This window comes from Magnolia sinica, chromosome 3 (genome assembly GCF_029962835.1).
Source record: "Magnolia sinica isolate HGM2019 chromosome 3, MsV1, whole genome shotgun sequence".
NCBI classification, from domain to species: Eukaryota; Viridiplantae; Streptophyta; class Magnoliopsida; order Magnoliales; family Magnoliaceae; genus Magnolia; species Magnolia sinica.
The window spans coordinates 120,710,317-120,737,315 of NC_080575.1; the positions used below are offsets into that span (position 1 = coordinate 120,710,317).

At 40.2% G+C, this 26,999-nt stretch overlaps 1 protein-coding gene and 1 long non-coding RNA gene across 4 annotated transcripts; one reads left to right on the top strand and one right to left on the bottom strand.

Annotated features, from left to right (window-relative positions):
* The first annotated feature begins 9,588 nt into the window (after nucleotides 1-9,588).
* Nucleotides 9,589-23,473, top strand: LOC131240998 (SCAR-like protein 2). Of its 3 annotated transcripts, none has more exons than XM_058239598.1 (10): nucleotides 9,589-9,845; nucleotides 10,020-10,232; nucleotides 12,235-12,398; nucleotides 16,224-16,347; nucleotides 16,455-16,587; nucleotides 17,216-17,283; nucleotides 17,405-19,877; nucleotides 20,007-20,108; nucleotides 22,619-22,726; nucleotides 22,803-23,473. In XM_058239598.1, the coding sequence occupies exons 1-10, from the start codon at nucleotides 9,604-9,606 to the stop codon at nucleotides 22,857-22,859; spliced, it is 3,684 nt and encodes a 1,227-aa protein (XP_058095581.1). In that variant the 5' UTR covers nucleotides 9,589-9,603; the 3' UTR covers nucleotides 22,860-23,473. The 3 variants fall into 3 exon arrangements, with proteins under 3 accessions (XP_058095581.1, XP_058095582.1, XP_058095583.1); XM_058239599.1 differs by having other exon boundaries at nucleotides 17,420-19,877; XM_058239600.1 differs by lacking the exons at nucleotides 9,589-9,845; nucleotides 12,235-12,398 and having other exon boundaries at nucleotides 10,099-10,232.
* Nucleotides 21,084-21,522, bottom strand: LOC131240999 (uncharacterized). The gene is made up of 2 exons (XR_009168917.1): nucleotides 21,402-21,522; nucleotides 21,084-21,369 (listed from the first exon to the last, which is right to left on the bottom strand). It is a non-coding gene; the product is annotated as an uncharacterized LOC131240999 (long non-coding RNA).
* Nucleotides 23,474-26,999: the final 3,526 nt, after the last annotated feature.

The window sequence follows — 26,999 nt, forward strand, 5'->3', positions numbered from 1 at the left end:
AAAACATTGCCGCTGGTGTTGGAAAGTTTTCAATAGCAGTGAATTTAATCACCATTGTTTCTTATAATATGGTCAACCTTTTGTATGTGTGTGTGTATATTTGTTTATTTATTTATTTATTTTTGTAGGCATACACCTTCTCCCCACACAGTCATGCCGTAGTGGGATTTCACCACCTATGGATACTCGAACCCTACACCCAGATCCATAGCTCAACTGGCAAACTGAGTGGAGATACCCCGTTTCAAGACTTGAGGTCTTGGTATCAATCTCTAGCGGCGGTGGCTAACATGGAGTGTGTGTACTGACATGGGTGTGTACTAACAAGATAACCCACAAATATATATATATATATATATATATATATATATATGATAATAATAATCCTTTAAAAAAAATAATAATAAATACTGGAACCCTTGACTGGGTGTTGAAACTCCTGAGAGTCTACCACCTGAGCAAGAGTAAGAACCAGTCAACCTCATATTTGGATCTGATTCATTTTGGAGTTTGTGCCTTGAAATGGCTGGAAAAACATATTGCCAGTATATTTATAATACATACATTTAGGTGCCCCACAGTAAGGATCGCACCGTCTTGGGTGAGGGTGAGGCTGCACCTATTCTGCTCCCACTTTGCCTATCTTGTGGCCTACCTAAGTTTTGGATTATCATGATTTTTTTTTTTCAGTTGAATATTTAACATGAGGCGGCGTATCTGATGAACGGGTTAGATCTCATGAAAGTTACTCATAGTGCATCTCGGATTGGAGAAGTCACCCTGGAAATATCAGCTGGAGAATTAAGTTCCATGAGGCAGCTGTTCCACTGCCTCTTTAGGCATGGCAGGTTCGCGCCTCCGAATCTTATACCACACGCGTGGCTCACCGTATCGCGATACTAACCAGGTATCTTGCAGGCTCCGATTGATTAGCTGCTAATCAAAAGTTACTTTTATTGGACGATCCTAGCCTTTTAATAAGTGGGCCTTTCCATCTGAATGTTACCAATCCCTGACTCTTGCATTCAAGGAGTCCGTTGTCCAGACATGAGATTTTTTTGGAGTATCGGTACCTCCGTGCGGCGATAGGGTTTGGATCCGGACGCGGATTGCCTGGTGAACCTAACACCACTTAGCTACGTGGTGTCAAGACTATGTGGGGCCATCGTGATGTATGTATTTTATCTACCCTGTCCATACATTTTGCCAGCTCATTTTAGGGCATGAGCTCATAATTGAAGCATATTCAAATCTCAAGTGGACCACACTACCGGAAGCAGCATGAATGCCTATTGTTGAAAACTTCTTGATGGCCATAAAAGTTCTGGATCAAGCTGATATTTGAATGAACAGGTTGAATAACAAATAAACATTGCTTGTGGGCTCAGGAAAGTTTCAACGGTAGATATCATTATCCCACTGTGTCGTGTTATGTGGTCCCCTTAAGCTTTGGATATGTTTCAATTTTCGGCCTAAGGGTAAAATGAACCGACAAACTGAATGGATGGTGTGGATTAAAAACTTGCATCACGTTAGGCCCCACCGAGCCTGACATCATATACTGGCGTAGCGTTGGGTCACCACGCACTTCGCGTCCATTGGATACGGGGTCTCCGGTTGAACTTTTATTGGAAGGGCAGTTATTTGATATTCCGGCTGTCATATGACATACATATGACGCTTGATACATGGTCGCCTCAGAAATTGTACATGACGCACACGTTAACTCACATTAATCCATTTTAAGTTGTGGGACTCACTCTCAAGAAAAGATTCGTTGTTTGGTTCCACTCTCGATAAATAGCATGTGCGTATGATCACACTCATACTCGGCTTATACAACTCAATTGGAACAAAACGCACTAAGATAAAAAGACTATGACTGATTGTCTATGATTGAGAATTGAAACAGTTCAGTCGTTTTATTCAGTTACTGATAAATGAAACCAAGTGATCTATAAAAGGGATGGTTTGCACTTCTAATGAGTTTTCTTTTCAGTTAAAAAACGTTTCTCATCATAATAACTAAGATAAATCAATTCGCTGATGTGAGAGTAAAATGAACTCAATTATATTAAATGAAATGAACATAAATTTTACAAAGATAATCCCCAGTAATTCAACGCCTATGACTAAATGATGAGATCCTAAAGTTAAGTCTTCCTTAATCCAATGACTTGGGGGTCATCATTGCAATCCAACACTTTATATAGATAAAAGGAAATTAAACTACTGAAAATAAAAGAAAAATGTGATCCTTGCAATCTAGTGCTTAGTGTAAATGGAAGAAAATCGCATTACTCTTAAGCTAAACTGGCACAGCATAATAGTGTAGGCGAACTACATGATATTACTTCTAGGTTAAAGCCAATCCAACGTAGCAATATAGACAAGTTAGATTACACTGCTCTTAAGCTAAGATAAGTAATATAAGATAAGGGGTTCGAGTCCTTATCACAGTGATAGACTCTGAGGAGTTTCAACACGAGGTCTTGGGTCTGATACCCATAGGTGGTGAAATCCCACTACGGTGTGTGTGGGTGTATAAATAAAAATAAAATAAAAAAGACAAGATAAGTAGTGTTGCACTATAAAACCTTGAGGCAATAGGTAGAACAGAGATCCTCATAGCCACTCTTTACACCTACTGATTTGTAAATAATCGGCTGGGTCATGGACAATTATAGCTTCTAATGCAACACCATGTATGCTTGTCATTTGTCATGGGCTGACCATTGGTGTGAGAGTCAATAGTGGGTTAAACATTAATTATAAGCATATTCTACTCTTTTATTGTTACTTCACTCTTTAAACAGTTTTGATCTTAAGGACATTTCCTGTTTGATGTCATGATGTATTAGACAAATTTGTCACTTGCCATGACCATGTTTCGGTTGATACTCATTTTCAGTCATGAAACCACTACGACGAGTAGTCGACTTGACCATGTGAGTGAGATATACAACAATGTTTTATGTCAGTAGCCAACTAGACTTAGTTATTGTAGGTTATTAGTGACTTTTTATATTCTGATCACATTCATCCGTTAGGATAGCCAAAAAGATGTTTCGTTTGTTTTTTGTTGAGATTTCACTGTCACATGACATTATCTAAGTTGTTAGATTTGATGTAAATAAATCAAGCGCGCACACACACACGCAACACACAACAATGACTTCATCATTGATTTAAACTAGGTCTCTTACAAGAAAAATAAATAAATTGCGTATAGCTTCTTTTCTATGCGCACATGCGAAAAATTGCACAGGACACCCATGTTTCATGTTGCATGGACTCTTTAAGGGGCTAAGACCTTATCAAAAATATTTTCTTATAAAGTGTATGGAATGCTTGTCCTAATTAAGATAAATGAAAAACTCACAAGGAAACTAATTCTAAAGATCCTCACCATTTATACAATTTTAAAGTTCCTAAGAGAATTTGAAACATGAAACTAAACATTTGGTTCACAACATTGGAGCTTACCCATGATTTAATAATTTAATTTCAATTATTTGTATTAAGTGTTTCCAATTTCTAATTAACTTTAACTTCATGCTTGTCATTCTTAGCACCCTTGTACTAAGTGTATGCATTTTCTAATTAATTTTAACTTCATGCTTGTCATTCATAGTGCCCCTTTAGAAGTTTTAATAGGATGTAATGCTAAAGGACAGAACAAGAAAAATGGAATTCGATTAATGCCACTTGTGAGAATTTGGAACAATAAGAGCCAAATGCTCTTATTTTATGACATTAATAATTGCTTCCATTATATATTGACTAAAAAGACACCAAATTCTCATTTAAGTGCTTCAAGTAGTGTGTTACAGGTAAAAGGTGTTAGTAAGGAAAAATCTTTTGTATAAGGTTCGAAATGGTGGATCAAAGCAAATGGGGGCGGACGAGCCACCCATAAGATCGATTCATTCTCCATAATAGGGTTGAGGAGCATTTATTGCATTTTGCAATAAGGTAACTTTTATAGCTTATGATAGAATCTCTCATTTTATACATTTGCCAAGTCTTTTGGCAATTTGGCATATGTTTAAAAATGAGTTCATCTCATTTTAGTTAATTGTAATTATTTATTAGACATTTTAATATTTAATTACAGTTTTTATTAAAATGAATTTATTATGTATTTATAATATATGAGATATGCTAAATTGAAAATAATGTGTTAAAAACAGTAAATAATATTTGAAAAAATAAAAAATAAAATAACAAAATAAAGTAAAACAAGATGACTTATTTATTTGAGTTGATGCATGATTGGGTTACTTGGCTTGTAAACAAATCTACCTTTCTTAGACTACATTACAAGTGCAACATGAATCTTGGATAGTTGATCTCCATGATACAATGACTATCACCCGATATTGAACAAGCGTGCAAAACTTGGCCGAAGTGAGTTAACTTGATAGCGAACTCAGTTGCAAAACACCTAACCAAATACTTATTTTAAAGAACCGGAGAGAAATCATTGGTTTTTAATGAATTAATTCAAGAAATGAATAGATTTATATATAAACCATTGTTAGGTGAAACAACATTTCAAATGGGTTAGATCCGTTGAATTTAAACTCAACTAGTGCGACCACGCGAACAAACACATCATTCAATCTGACCTCACCCGACTTAGCACACGTGATTGTGGTCAATGGCCTAAGTTCAGGTTAATGGCATTGCCCCCAATTAGACCAAATTCACAAGTCCTGAGAAGAGACTCAAGCCTTATGCAAAACTCATTTCTTATATACTTGAAATTTTCTAAGTACTTTTCAACGTGATCGTATAGATTTTATTGGACAAAGATTTTGGAAGTCCATTCAGCCGGTGTGCCATGATATTGGAAATAAGTTGAGGGGTAATAAATCTTGGGCTAACGCTTTTACAATCATGGTTTGTTCAGTGAACTATAACTCACCCGACTCTTTTTTGACTTACACGACTCTTTTTTGGCTTAACACAATACACGTACACTCATATATGCACCCATGCCACATGGGCACTTGATCCGATGATTTTGGTGTTGAAAGGAAATCAATTTACCACTGAGCTATGGAGCTGGACCACCTAACCAGGGGACTACCCGGACTCTTGAAATGAGGAACATGCATACGTAAGATGACATGTGGGGTTTGGTAGGCATTAGCCAACTTGTACATGCGTGACGGGTCAGCAAATCTCTTGGAACATAACTGCTTCGATCCTTACCCATCTACCACGCTGGCATATGGACGCGTATTAGGTATTCTACGCCGCATGTCACTGCCTAGGAACGGACAAGGGCTCTAAGGGGCCACCATTATATATGGTCTTATCTACACCGTCCATCATTTTTCATATCATTTTAGGTACAAGCCCAAAAAAGATGAGGCAGTTCCAAAACTCAACTAGACCACACAGTGGGAATAAAACATCTACTGCAAAAAACTTTTTGGAGCCGCAGAAGTTTTGGGTCAGGTTGATTTTTGTGTTTTCCCTTCATTCAGGTCCATATAACCTTATGAACAGGTTGGATGGCAATTAACCATCGTGGTGGGCCCGATGAAAGTTTCAATAATGAGGGGTCATTACCACTGCTTCCGGTTGTGTGGTCCACTTGAGCGTTGGATATTTATTTTTGGGCTGCTATCCTAAAATGAAATGTTAAAAAATATGGACGGTGTGCATAAAACCAATACATCACGGTGGCCGCCCAGAGACCCTGTACGTTCCTACCAAGAGACTGGCGGGGTAGTACCCAATCTGCCGTCCCCAGGTGCCGTGTGCATTAGCTAACTGACAAATCCCAGCCCTTCAATTTTTCAATTTATGGTTTCCAAAAGGGCGTTTTGCAAGAGAACTACATCACTGTTCTATGGTCAACTGAAAAGAGGACAAAGATTAGTTACTGGCATCTTTTCATGGGACATGTTCCATGCAGTGTCTCAATTCAGATAACTGTCATGGGAGGATCCCAAGCGTTCATCGCCGCTCTTCTTTCTTTTTTTATGGCTGTTGTTCTCAAAGCTAGATGGTTATGATCACCCGATCAAAATTGGAGAGATGGCTTATCCAAGGTGTGCCCTCTGAATGGATGGTTCATATTGATGACCGCAACTTCATTTGTCAGAAATTATGCAAACCTTCCATTTTGCTGGGTGTTTTTGAAGGGAGAGGATCCGATGGACAGTCCATATTTTATATTGCTAAAAAAACAACGGCCAGAAGTCCATTAATGCAAGGGCTAGGATTAAGACAAATTGGATAGTTAGGGTCATTGAAGATGTGCAATTGTTTACACTTTGAGCCATCCAAGGTGGGGCCGACTAGCTGAACGGTTTCCATCGATTTAGTCACTAGTCAGGCTGCAAGCTACGTGTACGGTGGAGATAAGATTCGATACGAACAATGCAACAACTACTGTCTAAAAAACTCTAAAAAATCGTTTTAAAAATTGGGAAAGATTAGTCAACTAACTAAGATACGGACACCATCACTTTCCTTTCGGAAAACAAGGAAACCGACACTGAAGATTTTGTATAAAGTTACAAGAAAGGAAGGCCGTCCATTTGAATAGATCGAGGTCGTTTTCTGTCCAACGAAAATGCTGCGGCCCAATCCATGACATTTGCTAGCGTGGTATGAGCATGGCAGATTGTGGCCACTCGTTTGGTGGGGGCCAAACATCCACCTTATGGGCCCAGATATGTTGGATGGCCCCACCTGATGAGATCGGATCTCATGCACGTGTATATTCTCTGTCTATCCATCAATGCGTACGGTGCCCATGACACAGTACGGTACAGGGGCCTGTTTCCACATCTGTACTGTATCTCAAATGATGATCTGAACCGTTCATATTCTGGAATGTACACTTACGAGGCCATCGTAAGAAATATTTGTTGAACAGCGGTTGTGTAGGAAGAAGAATATTTAAAAGATCATATTCAAATCCATTATTCATAGGTCACGATCATCAATGACGTATGATTATTAGATTATAATATAGTAGCAATAACAACACGGACGGTTAGGATCAATCCAAGGATACAATCGGAGGGTGGAAACGGCCACAATACGGTACTGTGATAGGCGCACCGTACCCTATCAAAACCCACCCGCAACACGTAATGCCGCATAGAACGCCCACCTGTAGCGTTGACAAAAATCTCGCTGATGAACAGTTCAGATGAATTTTGATTTTTACAGCAGCCCACGAGCAAGCCGACAAAGCAGAGCAGATGGATGGGCAATAGGACACGGATGCGGATTACGTCCTGGCCTATATCTTGGCAGGGCCTCTGTGGGCCACTCGTGATGTATGTGTTTTACCCGTGCCATTTATTTATTTATTTTTATTTTTTCATATCATCTTAGGATACAAGCATTTTTAAAAAAAAAATAAAAATAAAAATTTCAATGCTAAGTGGTAATAAGACACTCACCGTTGATCTTTTTTAGGTCCACCGTGATGTTTATTTGCCATCCGATCTGTTCATAAGATCATTGGATGGAGAGCGGATTAGGTGAGACCCAGATACAGCGAGGTGAGTGGGACTCAGAACCACGAGGCCCACTGTGATGTATGTGACTACATCCACGCCGTCCATCCGTACTGAAAGCTCATTTTAGCGCATGATAAAAAAAATGAATAAGATCTAAATCTTAGGACGACCATAATACACGAAACGGCAGGTATTAAAATCTTCTAAATTTTTTTGGATCAAGCTGATATTTGATTGGTCTCTTCATCCATATCTTATAACCTTATCAACATGTTCGATGGCAAATAAACATTCCATTGAACTTTGGATTTGCTTCATTTTGGAATCATGCCCTCAAATGAGCTTTCGAAAACGTCCGGACAGTGTGGATTTAAGGCACAAACATTACTCTGAGCCCCACAATCTGGGTCCCACCCACCTTGGTGGATCCAGGGTCTCACATAATCGGCTCGCACTGTAGGAAAAATACAAATATCAGCTTTATCCAAAGCCTATGCATGTCCCAAGTAATTTTTAATGGTGACCGTGGAATCCTCAATTGTAGTCCACTTGATCTTTGGATATGGCTCATTTTTTGGCTTATAGCCTAAAATGACATGAAAAAATGGATGGACAGTGTGGATATAACAAATACGCTACGTTGGGCCCCACGGATCCCTTGCCACTGCCAGGACGAAGTCCGTCTTGACCGGGGCAGGACGCACTCCGCTTCCATGGTACACATCCAAAAAGCAAAAGACGTAGGGCTGGAAGGTTAAGATCATCCGGATGCTGTGGTTTTTGGACAAGGCTCGGCAGATGAATGGATCACAGGACACGTGGCCACGTGTACGGCGGGATATGGAATCTGGAGCTGAGGTTGTTTTAAAGTCTGCAGCACATGGATAGAAAGGATTTTTTGATGAAAGGCGCAGGTCATGCCACCCACAGGCCACCACAAGGCGTGAAGAGGATACACCCGCGAGTAGCTACCAAAGTCATACTCTCGTGCACGCGCTAATCAAGCCCGTGTGCACGAGATCTGACCGTTCATCAGGTCAACCTCATCCTGTACATTAAAAAGCCTGAGCATCAGATCAATCCGACTGTCATGTGTGGCCCATGTTTACATTAACTTCTCACCGTTGGTCAATTTTTTTACAGCGGTCCATCTTTTAGTAAGTTGAGGTCCACCCCAAGATATACCTTAATGATTATAGGCTACTTCACATCCTCGGGGAGGCCCAGAAAATGAACGATTCTGATCTCGAGCCTATTCACAAGCTGACATTGCGGGCAAAGTAGGACATGGATGGCAACTCTCGCGAGGAGCTATCGCATTTCTCAAAGCCCGTTTACCACTGCTCTACCCACCAGCGTCAATACACCAAGGTCATTTACGTCATTCTAGGAAAATTAATCTATCCCGGGGACGAGTACTCTTTCTGTTAGTTTTACACCATTTAAAAGTTGGTGGTAAAATTTCACCCGTAGGCATGGCATAGTGGTAGGCAATTCGGACCATCCAAACGGCTGTCTGTGGACGAAGCAAACCGAAAATTTGCGTGAGAAGATAATGTTAGCCGTCAAAATTTCTTCGTCCTTCGAATTTGGACCATTTACTATTTGATTTTAAACTTGTAATTGATAGTCACTAATTAGATGGTTAGGATTTCCAGAGGAGTGTTATTTTAGCCAAATGCTCAGTCAAAAATTGGAACTGCAATTTGGATGGTCTGGATAGGTTTATATCTGTGCCACGTGTGAGGAGATGAGTCACCACCATTTTTAAATAGCGTAAAACGAAGGATACATGACCCGATGCTTTCCACGGTATACGCCGGTTCCCAATCGTGGCAAGTGGGGCCCATTACTCGCAAGTCCAGACCGTTAATAGGTCGAGTGCTGCTGTAAATGTACAATTCATAGAAAATATCCCATACCCAAATACTCTTAGGCTCTAGATACCAATTTTTGGAAAACAGAACAAGTAAGATCTTAGCTCTATTTCTGCTCTTGACCGTCCATTCTAAAGCACAAATAAGTATTTTATAATTTTACGAGATTATTTTATTTCAGTTGTCCATCCAAGGTGCAATAAAACTCACCAACGGTCTGGATTACGGAAATGGTCCCCACTTGTAAAAAAAAAAAAATTGTATACCGTGCAAAACCCGGGTCGCACGCCTGGAATTCCTCTTTTATCCTTTCCTCATCGGGGAACCAGGACATACAAGTAATTTATGAAAACTCCAAGCTCCAATTAGGTAAAATCCAAGACCTTCCCGGCAATGATGTTTGGAAGAAGCAAGGAAGAATACCGTGCAGAGAAGGCAACGTCTTTGTCTTTGATACGAGAGCTATTCAGCAGTTAGCCTTTCTCCATCCCATTACCTAATCCCGATTTTACCCCTTTGCGTAAAATAATAATTACAATACCATATATATTTTTTTTATAATTCCGCCATGAGACCTGCAGTTCTTCTCCGAGCTCTCTTTCCCGAGACATTTCATCAAACACCATCATTTCCTCTTTTCTCTTAGTTCCTGGGTTTCGGTTTCCGAGCCGACAAATAGTCGCAGTACAGGGAAAGGGGAAGACATGCCTTTGACCCGATTCCAAGTCCGGAACGAGTTCCGACTCGGCGATCCGGAGCTGTTCAGAGGTGCGAGCAAGGACGACCCCAAAGCGTTTCTTGATGGAGTCGCCGTCGCTGGACTCGTTGGGATCCTACGGCAGTTGGGAGATCTAGCCGAGTGAGTTTTTTTTTTCTTTTTCTCTATTTCTTGATTTTTCTTGTTCTTTCTTGCTGTTAATTGCATTTTGTAATGCGGGAATCTTTGGGGGCTGGTTTTTTAGTTTGGGCTTTGAATTATGATCATTTAGCGGCTTTAGAATGGGATTTTTGCGGTAATTTGAGGTTTTTTTTTTTTTTTTTTTGCCCCTTTGGTTACTTCTTTACGGCGTAGTACATGAATTTTTGACGTTTTTATTGAATTGGTTTTGGTGGATTTCAAGGAATGGCTGCTAATTGTAGGGTTGTGATTCTATGCATTTGTGTTCTAGACCGTTGATCTGATGGCCCCCGCTATGGATGGGGTTGTTTGCGTGATCTGATGGTAGAGATCGTTTATCTGATGGACCGTGGATCTGGTCTCGATCTTCATTCCATAGTCCATGGTTTGGTGATCACTACCGTTGATCTGATGGGCGACACTGTGGATTGGGGTTTCTGCCTTGAGATCCATGCGATCGAAGGTCCCGACCTTTCAATCTTTAAACTTTCTAAAGCTGTATGTGGACTGTCGCTGTATTTATTTTTCCTCTTGAGAATTGATTAGTAGGCTGCTGATTGGAGGATTAGGATTTCATGAGTTGGATGGTTATTCAGGTGTGTGGGGATGGTGATCATCAGACCAACGGTCTACATCACTGGACCATGGACTCCACGTATACAGAATCAAGCTCCCATGACCCTAATGGATAACTTCATTAGCTCTGATGGGAGAAAACTTTCCATCTGTGGCTTTTCTTAGATTAACTTCTTCACTACCGGTCTATCAATTTTCATTCCCATCAATATCTACCATTGGCAGTGCTGCATTCAAGTGAAGTTATTTCTGCTGAATTTGATCATTTCATCATTATATTTTAGTTTAGTTTTAATGATATAATTGGTATGTGATTAGGTGAGTTAAGCACAGAAAATCTAGGGCATTTTTCATATATAGTTGGATGTCTTAAACTAGTTTGGCAATTGAGGTTAGTTTCCTAGTTAGGTTAGAGGGTGTTTAAGTGGTGGGAGATCTGACCTTAGCGCAATATGCCTAGTCTACTCGCCTTGTTTTCTGCACTCAAATTGGACACTTGGAATAAGGTCCATGGTCCAGACCATTCATCAGGTTAGACGGATGGCTGCCTGCAAATTGCATGGATTGGACAATCCTACCCATAAAATCAGGGGAACTTTGCACATTAAATGCTGACTGTTGCCAAAATATGTATCTTTCATCCATTTGTAGGCCACTGTCAGATGATCATATGATTGGTGAGTGTTTTTTTTTTTTTTTTTTTTTTTTAAAAAAATACTGTGGCTTATACTCAGTTAGACGTGACCCAAAACATTCTAGATCGTGGACCTTTGTGCCATGCGCTTTTATTTTTGTGGTAGACCAGAGCCCCTTATAGGTAACTCTTTTAGTATTGTATAAATAATTCTTTTTTATGAATCCATAATTCAGTTTTTATTATTAGAGTAGAATTTCTCCTCTCTCTCTCTCTCTCTCTCTCTCTCTCCCTCTCTCTCTCTGTTTTTTTCTTTTTTTTTTTTCTTTTTTTTTTTAATCATTAGAATTTCTCTCTTTGCTTGTGTGTTTCTGAAAAGTGCATTAAAGTTGACAAACTTTGTAAAATTGAGTTAGAATTAATAAGTTTGTAGATTTACAGTCCACTGCATAAATAGAAAATGGACTCTTTTGATGTATTGAAAATTGAACTTTCTAAGGGGACAAAAAAGAATTATGAAGATGTGGCTTCAACAAGATGAATGTGGATGTCTCGTCATTTCTCTGGTTCTGTGCATATTCCGCTTCCTTTTTCTATAAAAAAATTACATGCTTGGAATTGTTGTTTGATTCATCTTGCTATTGTTTAATCCACTCGTTGCTGTCACTTGTTTATATTTTTGTAATCAAATAGCAATGTGTTCTATGTAGCATACAATACCATTACTGAGACAATATCTTGGGGACATTGTAGCTTTGCAGCTGAGATTTTCCATGACTTACATGAACAAGTGACGACTACAGCTGCCAGAAGTCATCAAATGATGACACGTGTACAGCGCGTTGAAGCAGCACTTCCTCCCCTTGAGAAGGCTGTTTTTGCCCAAACAAGCCACTTACATTTTGCTTACACTCCAGGTATGAAAATTTACTAAAACCACAAGCGGAAGGAAATTTTTGCATAAGATACATCGAGAGGCCAATAATGAGTGACCCTATCGCCACTCCCTCTTTAATGAGCTCATTGGCCATCTCTTTGGTAGACTTTGAGACCAAGGAGTACCAATTTCCCAAATAGGCAAGTACACAATAAACATGCCCCCTGAATTATCACCCGAAACCCATTGGATGACATGGTAAGAGTCCCCTTAATAACCAAAGAATGATGATGAAAATATATGCTGCACTTCTCTAAGTGCAACTAACCCAAGCACCATTCAGCCCCCTCTCCTTGGGGACATATGGAAGCCAACATAACCTCCCTCTTGTCATTCCTCAAAATACTGCCGACTCAAGGGAACAGCAGGTTACTCAGGGAGCACCCATCAAAATTGAACTTACAAATGCATCTTTGTTTTTTTTTTTGGTACAGTAGCTTACAAATGCATCTTGCCCATAGCTAAGTGTTATTGTTTGGTTATAGATGGGATGTGGCTCCAAAATGAGAAGAATTCAGACAATTCAAATGGAGATTCCCTTGTAGAGGCTTAAAGCCCGTTTGGTTGCCACCCCTTTGTCGACTATTTTTCTTTCATGTCCTAATTGACCCCAGACTGGCGCCAACAACCCATAAAGGTGTCAGCCGGCTGTTGGGAAAGCTTCAAATGGACCTTTTATGGTGGAAAGTGAACCACACATTTTGGCCCAAATATTGTGTGCATGGTTCAAATCTTTTTATGGGCCAATGTTTCTGATGAGATCTTTTCAGTAGTCATTTTGGATCACTTGTAGTTGTACATGCTATGTATTGGCACATGTGAAGGGTCATAGTCTCATGGATTCACAAGCATCTCTGACCATTTTTAGGAAAAGTAATGGGAGCATTGTTTTTCTTCTTGAGTGCGCGATCAAATGGCGTGTCAAACTGACAAGCTACAAATTACTCATCAGTGGTACCATTCAAAAAAAAAAAAAAAAACAGAAAGAAAGAAAGAAAGAGGAAAAGGAAAAAAAAGAAAAGAAAAGAAGGAAAACCTCAATCAGTGGCTATTCTGAAAACTCATTGTTCCTACAAAGAACCATGAAAAGGCAAACATCATTATATGCTGGAAAAAAAATTTGCTGAGTGATATCCATACTTATCATCAGGGTGGGAAATGGGCTGGGCTGACCCAGTCTGGTCTGAGTGCAGCACACTTTGGACCAGGTTGTGCTGAGCCTGAAGGCCTGTGGGTTGGACACGGGTTTGAGTTTTAGGCCCAACAATTAATTGGGGTGTACTTGGGCTTAGTTCCGCCTAAAAGCCGACAAGTACACCCAGCCTGGCCCAACTTGCATAACTTTGGGAGTGGTAGACCCTGTCCAGACCCAAGCCCGGTTCAATTGGGACTGCACCCGTACTTGGGTCATTATTTCATGGGCTGGACTTGGACAAACATCAGCCCAGCCTGGCACGGCCTATCTGCTACCTTAGTTATTATGCACTAACAATTATTTTAGTGCATGATGACAGAGATTGGCTGGATCAACATTAAGCAACAAGCTAGATTTATGTAAACCTTGATTCTGTATATCTATAATCCGAGCAGTGTCAGTGCTCTAATATATTGCTTGATAGATGCGGGAATGGACAATATCTCATATTAGTGCTAAACTTTATCTCAATGTGGAGCTAACCACTCATTGCTTCTGTTGGTGCAAATTAATGTTGCAACTGAAGTAAAGTTCACTATTATTTAGCCTACGTTCTGCAAGCTATGACTTCTGTTCTCTAGAAGGAATCACCTCCAAGTAAATACGTTTCTTATTATTATCCTCCTCACAGACCCAGTAATGCAAACCCCGAAAGTGGAAGCAAATAGATCAATAAGGAAAGAAAGAGATTGCAGGAAAGCCCAACAATCCTCTAGTCGAATGCTAGAGATCATGAATGCAAGACTGAGCAAGCTCAACAGTCCTCTAGTCATGAACTCAAGATCACTTCCCCCCTTCAACAGCTACTGTAGAGAAAATAAGGGAATTTCATGAAAGGGAATATCATCCAACTTGTCTTATTCCGTAGGCTATAAGCCTTATTTATAATCAATCCTTACAATATATGATAAAAGCTATGGAATCTGAAGATAGAAATTCTAGCTAGTCAATATATGAGAAAATAGGAAACTACCTAAATAAGAAAGCATTGTAATTAAGAAGGTGCCTAAATAAGAAAATACTTAAATAAATAAAAATCTAAAATTACTCCTTGCTAAAGGAAATTTCCTAACCTAGAGATTTGAAAGAAAAAGGAAAGTAGAGATTAGCTAAAAAGGGAAGGGGGGCATCTTCTTGTGCACGTGTGAGATGTGGGCCTTTTCGTCAAATCTTGATCAATCGGCTTGTGTGGCCATTTGGTTGCATCACCCAGTGTGCCTATGGGAGACATCTTGGACGAAGTTGAGGGCTAGTTGCAGCTATGAGTTGGTTTGCTCAATTTTGGAAATGCATTCAGCCCTGAAGAGGGCTTTCTTTTGCCTGCCATGGGTTTGTGAGAGTGGATCATTCATTATCTGGGGGCCTTTGGATGGTGCATTTCAGCAGTTGAGACTTGAGAGTCCCATCATCGTCTAGACTTTTATCAAGGGTCTCTTTGCAACTTCAAGAGGTTTCCATGACAGTATCTGCCTTTACTTTTGAAGTGAATGGAAATTCATTGTAGAGTTTCCATTTTCAAGGTGGTCCTAATTTTACTCATCATCTTGTGTGTGCACAATCTTATTTAATGAAACATTGTCTAGCCAAGATACTTAAACGAGATCTCTATACCTTTGTTTGAAGGGTTTGCTGTTCAATGCATTTGTGGCTAAACACCGACAATTGGGACTGATCTGGAACTGCCAGTATTCTTTGAGTACTTGCTTGGTTGGCTCCCATTCCAAGTTTTTTTTTTTTTTTTAGTTAGCTTGTCAGTTCACACTACACTGTTAGCCACCCCCACTAGGGAATCGATACCAAGACCTCAGTGTTGAAACGAGGTATCTTTCACTCAGCCTACCACTTGAGCTATGGATCTGGGTGTTTCCATTCCAAGTTGATTGTTTTTCAAATTCTACTTCCTGAATGTTTTGGATTGTGCCACAGCTCCTATGGTCCTCGCAGTCGCTACAGGGATCCAATCTAGGAAAAAAACTGAAGTTATCTGTTTGGAATGATAAGTTGTTGGCTTTCTTGTTAATAACAGTTCTTTCATTTCCACTCTTAGAACACTGTTGTGTGACCTTTTCTGCTTTAGATGCTAAGCCTAGTAGGATAAGTCAGACACGTGCCCAAGAATTTTTCATGGAATGCAGATCTAAACAGGAGGATTTAAGCAATGAGATTTTCAATCTGCATGTACTTTGAAGCCAATTTTTTTCTGTTGTTTTTTTAAGGGTTTGTTTTGACTTTTTACCTACAGTGAGTTTCTTTAGATCTTATGTCAGATCAATGGGGATGGACCATTTATATATTGTCTCAAACTGATACGCGATTTGCATTTTCATGACTTATTTTTTGAGATCTGCTTGTCGTTGACCAATCTGAATGTCTAGAAATTACTGGTCTGATTTGTACTGAAACTAATTAGAAAACAATGTGTTCGAAACTCTTCTGTTTTCCATACTATCTTATGACACCATATTCATGAGTTCTGAGGGCCTGCTATCAAAGTTGTTTGACATCGAAGTTGAATTGAAATCATCAATTTCATTCCATCAAGTTTCCTTTGTCATTGAATTCCTTTCATTGTGTAGTTCATTTTTTTTATGGAGAACGTTTTGGTTGCAGGTTCTGAATGGCATGCTGATATTCAAACAGAACAAAACCACCTTGGGCACAGTGACTTGCCAAGCTTCATTATGTACTCCTATGAAGAATGCCGCGATCCACCCCGCTTATTCCTGCTTGATAAGTATGTTTTTTATTATTATTATTATTTTTTTTTGTGGTTACCATCAGGGTTGTGATTTTGATCATAACGACATGAAGATGCTGAGCACCTTTGGTTTTACTTATCAGGTTTGATACTGCTGGTGCTGGAGCCTGTTTGAAGAGATACTCTAATCCATCTTTTTTCAAGACGGTATGGGCTAGCTCAGAATTGGCAAATGCTGAGAAAGTTCGAAGAGAGAAGAAAGCTCAGAAAAGCAAGGTAACACTTCATTTTCTAAAATATTGTTTGACAGCTGTGTCAGACACATAGACGCACCTACTAGAATAAAATCTTAATGCATGTTTTATTAGCAGTGTTTATATGCTATTCATACAGTTCCAGCGTAATGAGTAATTTAGTACATCTTTCTAGATCTTATACGTTTATAAGCTAACTTATCTAGTAATACCCGTTGCGATGTCAGTGTATGTTTGCATGGATGTCTCGATATGTTAAGTTTTTCCAGGGTCCCACATGTCTGATCTGATGCCTTGTTTCCATGCCAGACCTGAGATGCGCAAACATAAAATGTCATTGTTAGCTATTCTGAGACTCATGTACGTTGGGCAGAATATGTTGGATTCATGTCAACTAAAGACAATACAACATTTTTTCAATGTTTTCATTATTGTTGAAGGAAATTCCATAGACTGAAGATCTACTGAAACTTGCCATTAGCATGACAGTCTGTATTTATCTGCCAAGATGCTTAGTCTAGAGTAGTTAACTTTCTTCTTCCATTTAGTTAGCTAGAGCTGCTCATGTCTCAGGTTTGCCATAACGGCATAAGTCTGAGGTTTGCTTTGCACACAATCAAGATTCTAATGTATTATCGCTAAATGGGCAGAAAAAAGCATCACATCAGAGAAATGGAGAAATCCAACTTGATGCGACTATATCTCAGTGCTACAGCAGGTATATTATTCTGGTATATGCCTCGTACACAATTTGTGATTGTTTTAAAGCCTGTACTAATTTAACCATTCGACTCACAAATTGCTGCCATATACGATCCATTGAATTAACAACTTGACAGTGTCTTATTGAACAGAATACGGTTGGCCTCTCCGGATACCAATGGCCAAAGATTTGCTGCTCAAACTGCCTCAACATCTCGTATAAGATCCAAATCTGATCCGGAAAATGGATCCATGTCTCTTGATTCAAAACCTCAGCTGGACTTTGTTGAGCATGTTTTCAATATTAATTCTTCCATGGAACATGAAGGATTCGAACATGATGACTTGTCGTCTTCTAAACTAAAGGCGCAATATAATGGTACCCATACGTCCATTCTTCTCAACAGAAGAGATGGAGAAGATGTGGACATCGATTCGTCACATAAATCATTGCAACGGCGAAGTGCCTCTGGATCATCATCTGTTAGTTGGGATGAGAAGACGGAGATAGTAAAGCCTACAAGAAAACCATGTATAAGTATTCCTCAGGACCAGGGCCAAGCTTCAGAGACTCTGCCAGTGAACTTCGAACCTAAATTAGTGCAGCAGGCTTCTAGCCTTTCAAACATTCGTCAAGAGGATATGTTGTTTGATGTTGAAAATACACCAGAATCATATTCGGGTCGAAACCAATTTGATGAGGTTGTCAGTGAGACAGATAATTACGTGGATGCACTTAACACCATCGAATCTGAAATTGAGACTGATTCTGAGTGCCAAACCAAATGGGAAGTGGAGCTGCAATATGACTTCAAACATCAAGGAGTGGAAAATGGAACCGTTGGGATGCCCAAGATGGCTGCTCAAAATTCAAATTCCTCTGATGTTCAGTCTCCAATTTCTTCACAGTCAGTCTCTTCAGAGAGTCCAACCCATGCTCAACCACCTAAAATTACCAGCATGGCTTCTAACCCAGACACTGGTCTGTGTGGGAGTTCCGATCAACTTGATGTTTCGAGCATCAATGGTTTTGAATCTTTTAATGGCAATCCTTCTTCTGGATCCAGCATTCCCGATTCACAGGGAAAGAAGGTTACAGTCAGCTCAAGCAAGTCTCAAGAATCTCTGGAAACTTCTAATGCACCTTCCATTAACTTCTGGACAAATGGTGGCCTTTTAGGACTTGAGCCATCAAAACCTCCAGATTTCAGTGTCTCAAATGGTGCAAGTCAGAAACCTGCACCTGGTATTAAAAATGACGAAGGTGATCTTACAAGTCACGATGCGATGACCTGGCCGCATCATGATGAATCTAGTGGGAAATCAAGTACATTTGTTAAGTCTGTTGAACACACAGAACAAAACTCAAGCATTGAGGGAGAAAGAGATGGATGTCCTGATGTTTTCGGGCCCACTGATCTCAGCAATCTGCATCTTGATCAATCAGTTAGCAGAACCAGTAACTCAGTTCAACTAGTTGGTCGATCCGATGAGCATGATTTGACAGACACAAGTGCTGCAACTCCTGGAACTGAATTGCCAGCCATTTCTAATGTTGAGGTGCAATCCAGTGAATCTGGCCAAACCAACAATGAGGTATCATCCAGCATGTCCGGCATTAACTGTAAGCCTCCTGTAAATGGGCCTCCAAGGAAAGCATCACTTTTCCATGGCGATTCATCTGAACCATCTATCACTGTCAGTACGAATCCCATAAAGTGGCAGGAGAGACTTCGTCTTCTTGAGCAGAAGAAAGGGCAAAATGGAGTTGGATCTTGGACTTCCGATGACATGACCCTAAAAGAACAGCCTCAACTTGGATCACCAGAAAATCTGATTTCTTCCAAGTCTTATTACTTCAGTCATCCATCCCCACCACTGGAACATATGAAGATCTCTTTCCACCCTATGAATGGCCTGGAGACTTCCAAACTGAAATTGGAATTTCCAGATGGGCATCATTTTCACAAAATCAGTCAAGACTCTGATTCTCCTTCATTCCAGTTGCTTCCTAAACTCGCTATTCCACTGCAGGATATTGGTTCTGAATCTGATGATGACACATTCTATAAATCGTCTCCATATCCATCAGATGATCTTCTCAGTCCTCGTTCAGAATCAAACTCCGAGCATTGGGAATCTGCCGAAATGACTGGAAGCAAGGACCACGAGATATACGATGCTTTACGTAGAATCCCTTCGACTTCCTCCATCTCCAGCTCTTCTGAGATTGAGGGAAATTCAAATGCTGAACATGGCATTGAATCTGTTGACTTTGGTCCCGCACTCTATCTTCCAAGTTTGAATGTGACGAATTTCTTAATGAGTCAAAAAGAAGCAAAAAGTGATTCTGACAGAAAGCATCTGTTAGATCCTGCATTGCCATATCCTAATGAGCTCCCACCGCCGCCGCCACTCCCTCCACTGCAATGGAGAATGATGAAATCTGCATTTGCCTCAGCAGAAGATAAACAACATGATGTTTCCAATGCCAGCAATCAGCTAGAGGATCTGCAAGTTCGAGGACCCATTAGTTCTCCGCAGTCCAAGCCACCTCAACCAAAACCACCTCATATTGAGGAGGCAACTGCATCTCCTGACAAGGGCATGGTAGTCAACTAAACACTTTTTTTTGTTCTCTTTGTTTCTTATGCAGAAGAAAGTGTTGGTAATGCAGAATTGTTGCTCATGTGCCTGACTATGATATTTACTGACTATGATATTTAATTTACTATGCAGCAAGATCGGCAGAGGCTGAATGGGTGCAGGGAAGTGAGTAAGGCTGCAAATGACGAGGTGGTGGATGAAAGGGAAGATTTTCTGCAGCAAATCAGAGCCAAGGTGAGTGCTGGGTGTTTTCTGAATAGGGGGAGAGGCCTCATAATTGAATTGAATAGGGCATGAGAATGCTTTTATAATCTTTTTATAGTTTTCCATATCTTTCTCAGCCTGTATTTATATTCCTTCCTCTAGAAAGCAATGGTGATCCTTCTGGCCAAAGAAATGTCATAATGATTCATGGTGACATTTTATAGAACTGGTGGATCTTTTAATCCGAAAAGAGTTGTAATGCAATTCGTGCAATAGATTGAAGAAGGAATTCCTGGCAGGTACCAATGTGGCGTGTGCATGCAAAATTTGCATCATTCACAGATTAGGCCCACCACAAACATGCCCGGGTGCAAAAATTAGGCTTGTCCGCTCATTTAGTTGGTCACACTTGTGTGTGAAAAATGGATGGTTTGAAAAGAGTTCAACTGTCCATGTTCAAAATACAAATGTCACTAATCCGACATTTAAACATGCCTGATTTTTTATTTTTTTTTGGGCCAAGGTATGTTGATAGTGACCACACCTGATGAACATCCCGGATGCCTGACATGTGTGCCACATTGGTGCTTGTGCCAGAAATCTCCTCTGCAATCTGTCTCATACAAATCACCTTAGAATTTCTCTTTTTAATCCTTGAGGTGAATGGTGGGCATTTTTAGAAAATGACCATGGAGAACAATGATACCAAAAACCACAATTGATGATCTATAATGTTTCCACTCTGAAGCAACAAAAAAAAGGACAAAATGAACAAAAAAATAGAAAGAAAGAAAGAAAGAAATCTCGTTAGCTATGGAACCATCATCCATAGTGAAAGATGGTTTCTTGAAAATTATACGTTCAAATGATAGAGATTTTGCTGGACCTTATTGGGTTAACATTTTTCCTATAACTTTCAAGGGCCCCCAAATAGTGGAGTATTTTTTAGAAGAAAAGAAAGAAGGCTTTCTTGGTGAAGGTGTTTTCTTCTTCTTCTTCTTCTTCTTCTTCTTCTTTTTTTAAGGGTTTGTGAGAAACCCTCCCTTCCAATTGAATTGTGGAAGGATAGAGATTTGTTTGGTGGTGGATTCCCCAATGTACATCATTCCTCTTTCTCTTCTCCAACAAGGTAGTCCTCTTCTTCTCTTTTCTTCCCCATTTCCCTTCCCTTACAACATTTCTAAACCTGTTAAAACCCAAACCCAATCCATCCCTTTTCTTCTTTCTCCCTACCCATCCACGCAGGCACGTGTGTCCGTACAGACCTTCACATGTGGGCCCCATTTCATTTCTTTTCCCTCCTTGATCTCCTTCCAGCCCTACCTCATCCCTATATCCTTTAAATCCCTAAAACCCTGATTCCCAAATCTCAATTCATGAACCTAAAACCTTAACAAAATCTTATTTTTTTGTAAAACCTTTCGCAAACCAGAATTTTATTTGCGTCATCATCCATTTATGTGGTTGTTGCACTACACACGCTAGACTGGAAGTCCCTACTTCCAAATGGCCACTCTCGAATTATTTTATATTTTTGTGCACAATGTATATGATAACTTAGGACTCATGTGTTGCAAATCTGAATTTCTAAATCTATTTTGTGAATATGTTTGATTTTACATGTTGATTGCTGAAATTAATGCATAATTGATCTCTCATCTTGCATACTAGGTTAGTTTCCATCGTCCTACATCATATTGATATCTAATACATAATGAGTTCATCTCATTTTAGTTAACAGTAATTATATATTAGAGATCGAGATCTCTAATACATAATCACTGTTAATTATCTCTAAAACATAATCATTGTCAAATACAATGAGATAAACTCATTTTTAGTTGTCTACCAAACCGGATGTAACAATTTTCTTATATTGTATTCAAATATGTAGATATATAAATAATTTGTAAGAAGTATAGCAGTAAAAACTACTTTTGATAGTTTCACTACCAGAAAGTCCAAAAAAAACAAGACCATGTATAGCTCTAAAAAAGATACAGAATGCATTAGTTCTACTGGTTTGGACTGCAACTGGCTATAGAGACAGGTCAGATCACCAAGAAACTTGTTTAATGTAGAAACTGTTAGAGCCATCCGGTCAATTATGTCCAGGTTGGAATTTTGCCCAGTTGACTGGCTGGTTCAACTCTGTGGGTAAATTTTAAAACGCATCGTGTGGGGTTCAAACCCACAACCAGACTTCACAGAAAAAGAAGTGAGTTCCCATCTATTATTATCATGTCAGGGGTTGAACCAGTCATGCCTGTGGTTGGACCTGTTTGGACCGGATCACCAATAGAAATGGTTTGAGGTCCATACTGGGTTTTAAAACATTGGTTTGAACTACAAGTCATAAAATGAAATTAATAGCATGCTATGAGTTGGATGTTTGCATATCCTACCCTAAATTTTGAGATATGGAGAGTCCTGTCCTCGTTCCCATGCCGGTGTCTGTGTCAGTATCTGAATCTGGGTATCGTAGGTGAAAATTTGATTTCTGTGCTGCTGTCTTCTTATTGTTTTCACTGAATGTCCAGTCATTTAGCCTGAGGCCAACTCTGGCAACAAGACCAAGCTTCACTCCCAGGCCCACTACCAACATCAAAGTAGTTGCAATTTTGGAGAAGGCGAACGCCATCCGCCAGGTTTTCCACATCCTGTCTCTTTCCTCCTCTGTTCTATATTGCCCTCCTGTCTGAGTCTAATGAAAATTGTTTTCAGGCTTGTGTGGGCAGCGACGACGACGTTGGGGATGATGAGAACTGGAGTGATGGTTGACATGCATGGTTATCAATGGAATGGGAAGACTCCACACATGCACCAGGTCTACTTGTATCCAGCTGGTAAGGGCATGTCCTGAAGTGAGTTGAAGTTGTGTGGTATATATGTGCTAAAGGTACTCTCACCCTTGCACACCTGCTCGCGGTTGCACATGCCACTGTGGCACATGGGTGCAAACTCTGTACGGTTCATCAAACGGGTGCCGCTGTGTAATTTGTATGTGCCCTGGCCCAAAACCTAATGCATCAAGTGTGGTCCACACGTGAAGAAAATGCAGACTGAAAACATTGAGCAGCAGTCAACAAACATGTAGGGCCACATGATGAGTTGACAGCTGAAGATTTTGTGGTCACATCCACAGTGGGCCTGTTAAATGAATGGTCCTCATCTTGCACAATGTCCCACATGGGCTAATGGGACTGTGTTGGGTTGTGCGAGTACCCATGGCATTTCAGCATTTCTCCTGTGTGAATAATCTCCGTTATTTTGTATGAAATATTTGTTGGTCTCATGTTATATTTGTAGGGCTTTATCTCATTTTGATTTAGATTAGGCTGTAAAAACCTTTTTGGAGGGCAAGGATCAATCCACGTCATGTATTCAAAATTCTAGCTGCTGTTATTTACATGATGCCCGGGATAATTGGCAGGCCCGATTTTATTTAGCGAAGATCAGTGAAAGAATGAATATTGATCTGAATCAGAGATCTCTAGTCAGGGGAGCATTGTGGGTTATGCTGCATCTCTGCATCCTGTTTCAGCCAATCTCTACAACGGAGCCCAAGATTCAATGATCCAGACGGTTTTTCACTTTGGATGTACGATGCCAAAAAGTTAGGGCCTGTTTGGTAGCATACTAAAAATGAGATGATTCATCTCATTTTGGTTAATTAAAGTTATGTATTAGAGATGATGATTCTTGGTTATCAAGATTATTTATCCTTACAAAAAAGAAATAGATCTCTAATACATAATTACGACTAACTGAAATGTGGCGAACTATAAGATGCCTAAAAATTATTTCATCTCATTTTAGTCAATAATAATGAGAAATGATCACATAGGATCGACTGTAGATGTATGCATGATATCCAAGCCATTCATTAGATGCATCCATCACCCTGGCCCCAGTGTCCAAAAATCAGGTCGGTATCTGATCCAGATGGGCCAGACCAAGGGAAATAGTCTTTTAAGAAATGAAAGAATGAAGATGCTAGCAAATGGGACCCTACTGTCACTAGTATTCTTTGTCCGCTTCCCATCCATGGTCAGGCCCATCAGATCAACTGCCTCGGTCACCATATCGATGGACCCCTGCTTGTACAGACAGAAGACTACTTTTTGTGGAGACCATGCAAGATCGTTTATACAGGATGGTTAATCTCCAGTGGGACCCAACAGACCGATTTTACGGATCATTGAGTAGGCTTGTTTGGGTAGAGGAAATACACAATATGGACATGGACAAAAAGGAAATGCCAAATCCAAAAATCCAATAGTGATTCCTTTTTTGTTTTAGTTATGGACGTTGTTTTCATGGAAATTTTAAAAGGCGAATAGTAAAATGGCCAAACAGCAAGACATTTCTCTTGTAATCCTAAAAATATACAATTAAACAGGTTTTTTTGGAAAATGGCTTTGACAACTAACTGCGTACAGGCACATGCAATGGCATGTCAGTACAAGGCTTTCTAACCACAAGTTGCTCACCACCCAATCAAATCTCAACGTGAGATAGGAACATCTTGAACGTGGACTGTCGCTGTGTTTCTCCTTTTACGGTCCCGACGACGACAAATTAAGAGAACATGATTTTCTTACCAATAAGTTTTTTAGTTTTTTTTTTTTTTTTTGAAGCGAATAATCCATCCATGACATGCCTCAACCGACCAATGGTCTAGATCACTGAGCTATGGACTCCACTTTACAAAGATTGAAAATTCGAGTGCGCCGTACATATCCTAGATCGGATATCATATCCTCCTATGGAGAAATATGAAAAGCAAAGTCCGTCGAAGCCAAGGATCGAATAAGAAAGATCCTGGCAACAGGAAACCCACAAGATCAGCTGACCCCAAAAAACCAAAGGAAAAGGGCTGTCGGCTGCCTATCAAAAGTGGAAAAGAAAGAAGTGACAGACCCGGGGGCACGGAAGCTCAGATTACACGCTGGACGCCAATTTCCTGCAACAAGGGTTTTAGGGAGCGTATCCAACAAAAAGCTATGTGGGGCCACCGTGAATTTTATTTTAAATCCACTCGGTCAGTCGTTTAGCCCATCTCATGTTAGGACGTGAGCCCAAAAATCAGTTTGATCGAAATCTCGAGTGGGCCACACCATGGGAAACTATGGATGCCGACACCCACCGTTGAAAGCTTCCTGGCCCCATGGTAATGTTTATATTTCATCTAAGCCGTTCATAAGTTGACTTCAACAAGGATGAAGGTAAAAACCAAATATTAGTCTCATCCAAAACTTCCATGGGGTGAAGAAGGTTTCAACAAGAGCGTCTCCAACACCACTTTTCCCGGATGTGTGGCCCACTTGAATTTCGTATCGTCCTTTTTTTCGGCTCACTTTCTAACATGATCTAACATGATCTGCGCAAATGATGGACGGTGTGAATATCATATCACGCACACCACGGCGGTCCCCGTGGAGCTTTTTGTTGTGCGTCTGTACACGCTTCTCTTTTCACTTGATCCAGGACCCAAGGTTCACCACAGAATACTCGAGCTATCGATAAAAGAAATGGGGCCCATGGATCGGCAATCCAAACGAGTGTCACGCTGTGTAGGTGTGAACCATGAGACATTGCATTTTAATCACCTAATGAGCGGCTTTGATCTCTCACGTGCACCTTGCTCCCATGTGTGTGAGTTCACTTAAACTTGTCTGGTTGGACCTCGGTAGAAAAGGCTAACCTATCAGACGACCCTAGCTCTCTGACATGAGGCTCGAAATGAACAGAAGCTTAGATGGCACACGCTCGAGAGTGAAAAGTCTATTAATAATCAGAAAGCTAGGATTTGCCCGATTGCGGAGGTTTTTGTACAATAGGCAATAGGACATCCGGCCAACCAGATGAAACAACCACAGTAATTGTTGTAATGCCACGTGTACGGTGAAAAAGGACAAATGCATCCAAGGGCGGTTATCTTCTTCCTTCTTTTTTTTTAACACGCGCGCACACGCCCCCCACACGCTCACGCTAGTGGAATTTCACTAGGTGTACTCGAACCCTCCACCGGGTTTGAAACTCCTGAGAGTCTACCACCGGAGCAAGAGTAGATGGCCCTGCGTGATAAAAAGACGATCATTATTCGTTTTTGTTCACCGTGTTCCTTTCCAGATGAATGACACCAAACACTTCGTGTGTGGTCCATGTATCCCTGTATCCCTGACACGTGGTATAGGAAGGGAAAAGGAAAACGAATTTTGAGACGGTTGTGGGCCGTCTGCAAAATCCTTTGTTCTCTAAAATAGCAAACGGATATTAAGCGTCTTTAGAATGAAGCAAAATCATCGAGCATCACGAAGCAAAATCATCTTACAAGTGTGAGTGTCACTAATCATTTAAGACAGTCAGAATCCGTCAGCAACTGTGGAAAAAAGATTATCATCGACCGTCTAGAATAAGTGACGGTCTTTAGTTGTCTTATAGTGGTCGTCTAAGATGAAGACCATCTGCATTAGAGACGGTCATTAGCTATCTTATAACCAGTAATTTAAGACAAACTGTTTACATTAGAGACGGTCCTTAGCTATCTTATAGGAAATAGAGACCGTCTACATTAGAGAGTCCTTACCTATCTTATAGTGGTCATCTGAGACAGAGACTGTCTGCATTAGAGACGGTTATTAGTTGTCTTATAGTATTTTTCTAAGATGGAGATGCATTAAAGATGGTCCTTAGCTGTCTTATAGTTGTCATTTGAGATAGTTAGAGACCATCTACATTAGAGACGGTCCTAAACCATATTACCCTTCCATTGTCACGACTACCTCACGCAAGGTGGAATGTGCCTTAATGTAGGGTTACTGTGGGGACCACCTTGATGTTTGTATTACATATCCAAGTCGTTCTTTAATTTTTTTTCAAATCAATATTAGGTATTATTGTAAGGCCCATATCCTA

Coding starts and splice junctions, on each gene's coding strand:
- LOC131240998 (XM_058239598.1), top strand. CDS start 9,604: ATGGTCCCCACTTGTAAAAAAAAAAAAATTGTATACCGTGCAAAACCC. Junction 16,588..17,215: donor AGAAAGCTCAGAAAAGCAAG/GTAACACTTCAT, acceptor CTAAATGGGCAG/AAAAAAGCATCACATCAGAG. Junction 20,109..22,618: donor TGCAGCAAATCAGAGCCAAG/GTGAGTGCTGGG, acceptor CTGAATGTCCAG/TCATTTAGCCTGAGGCCAAC.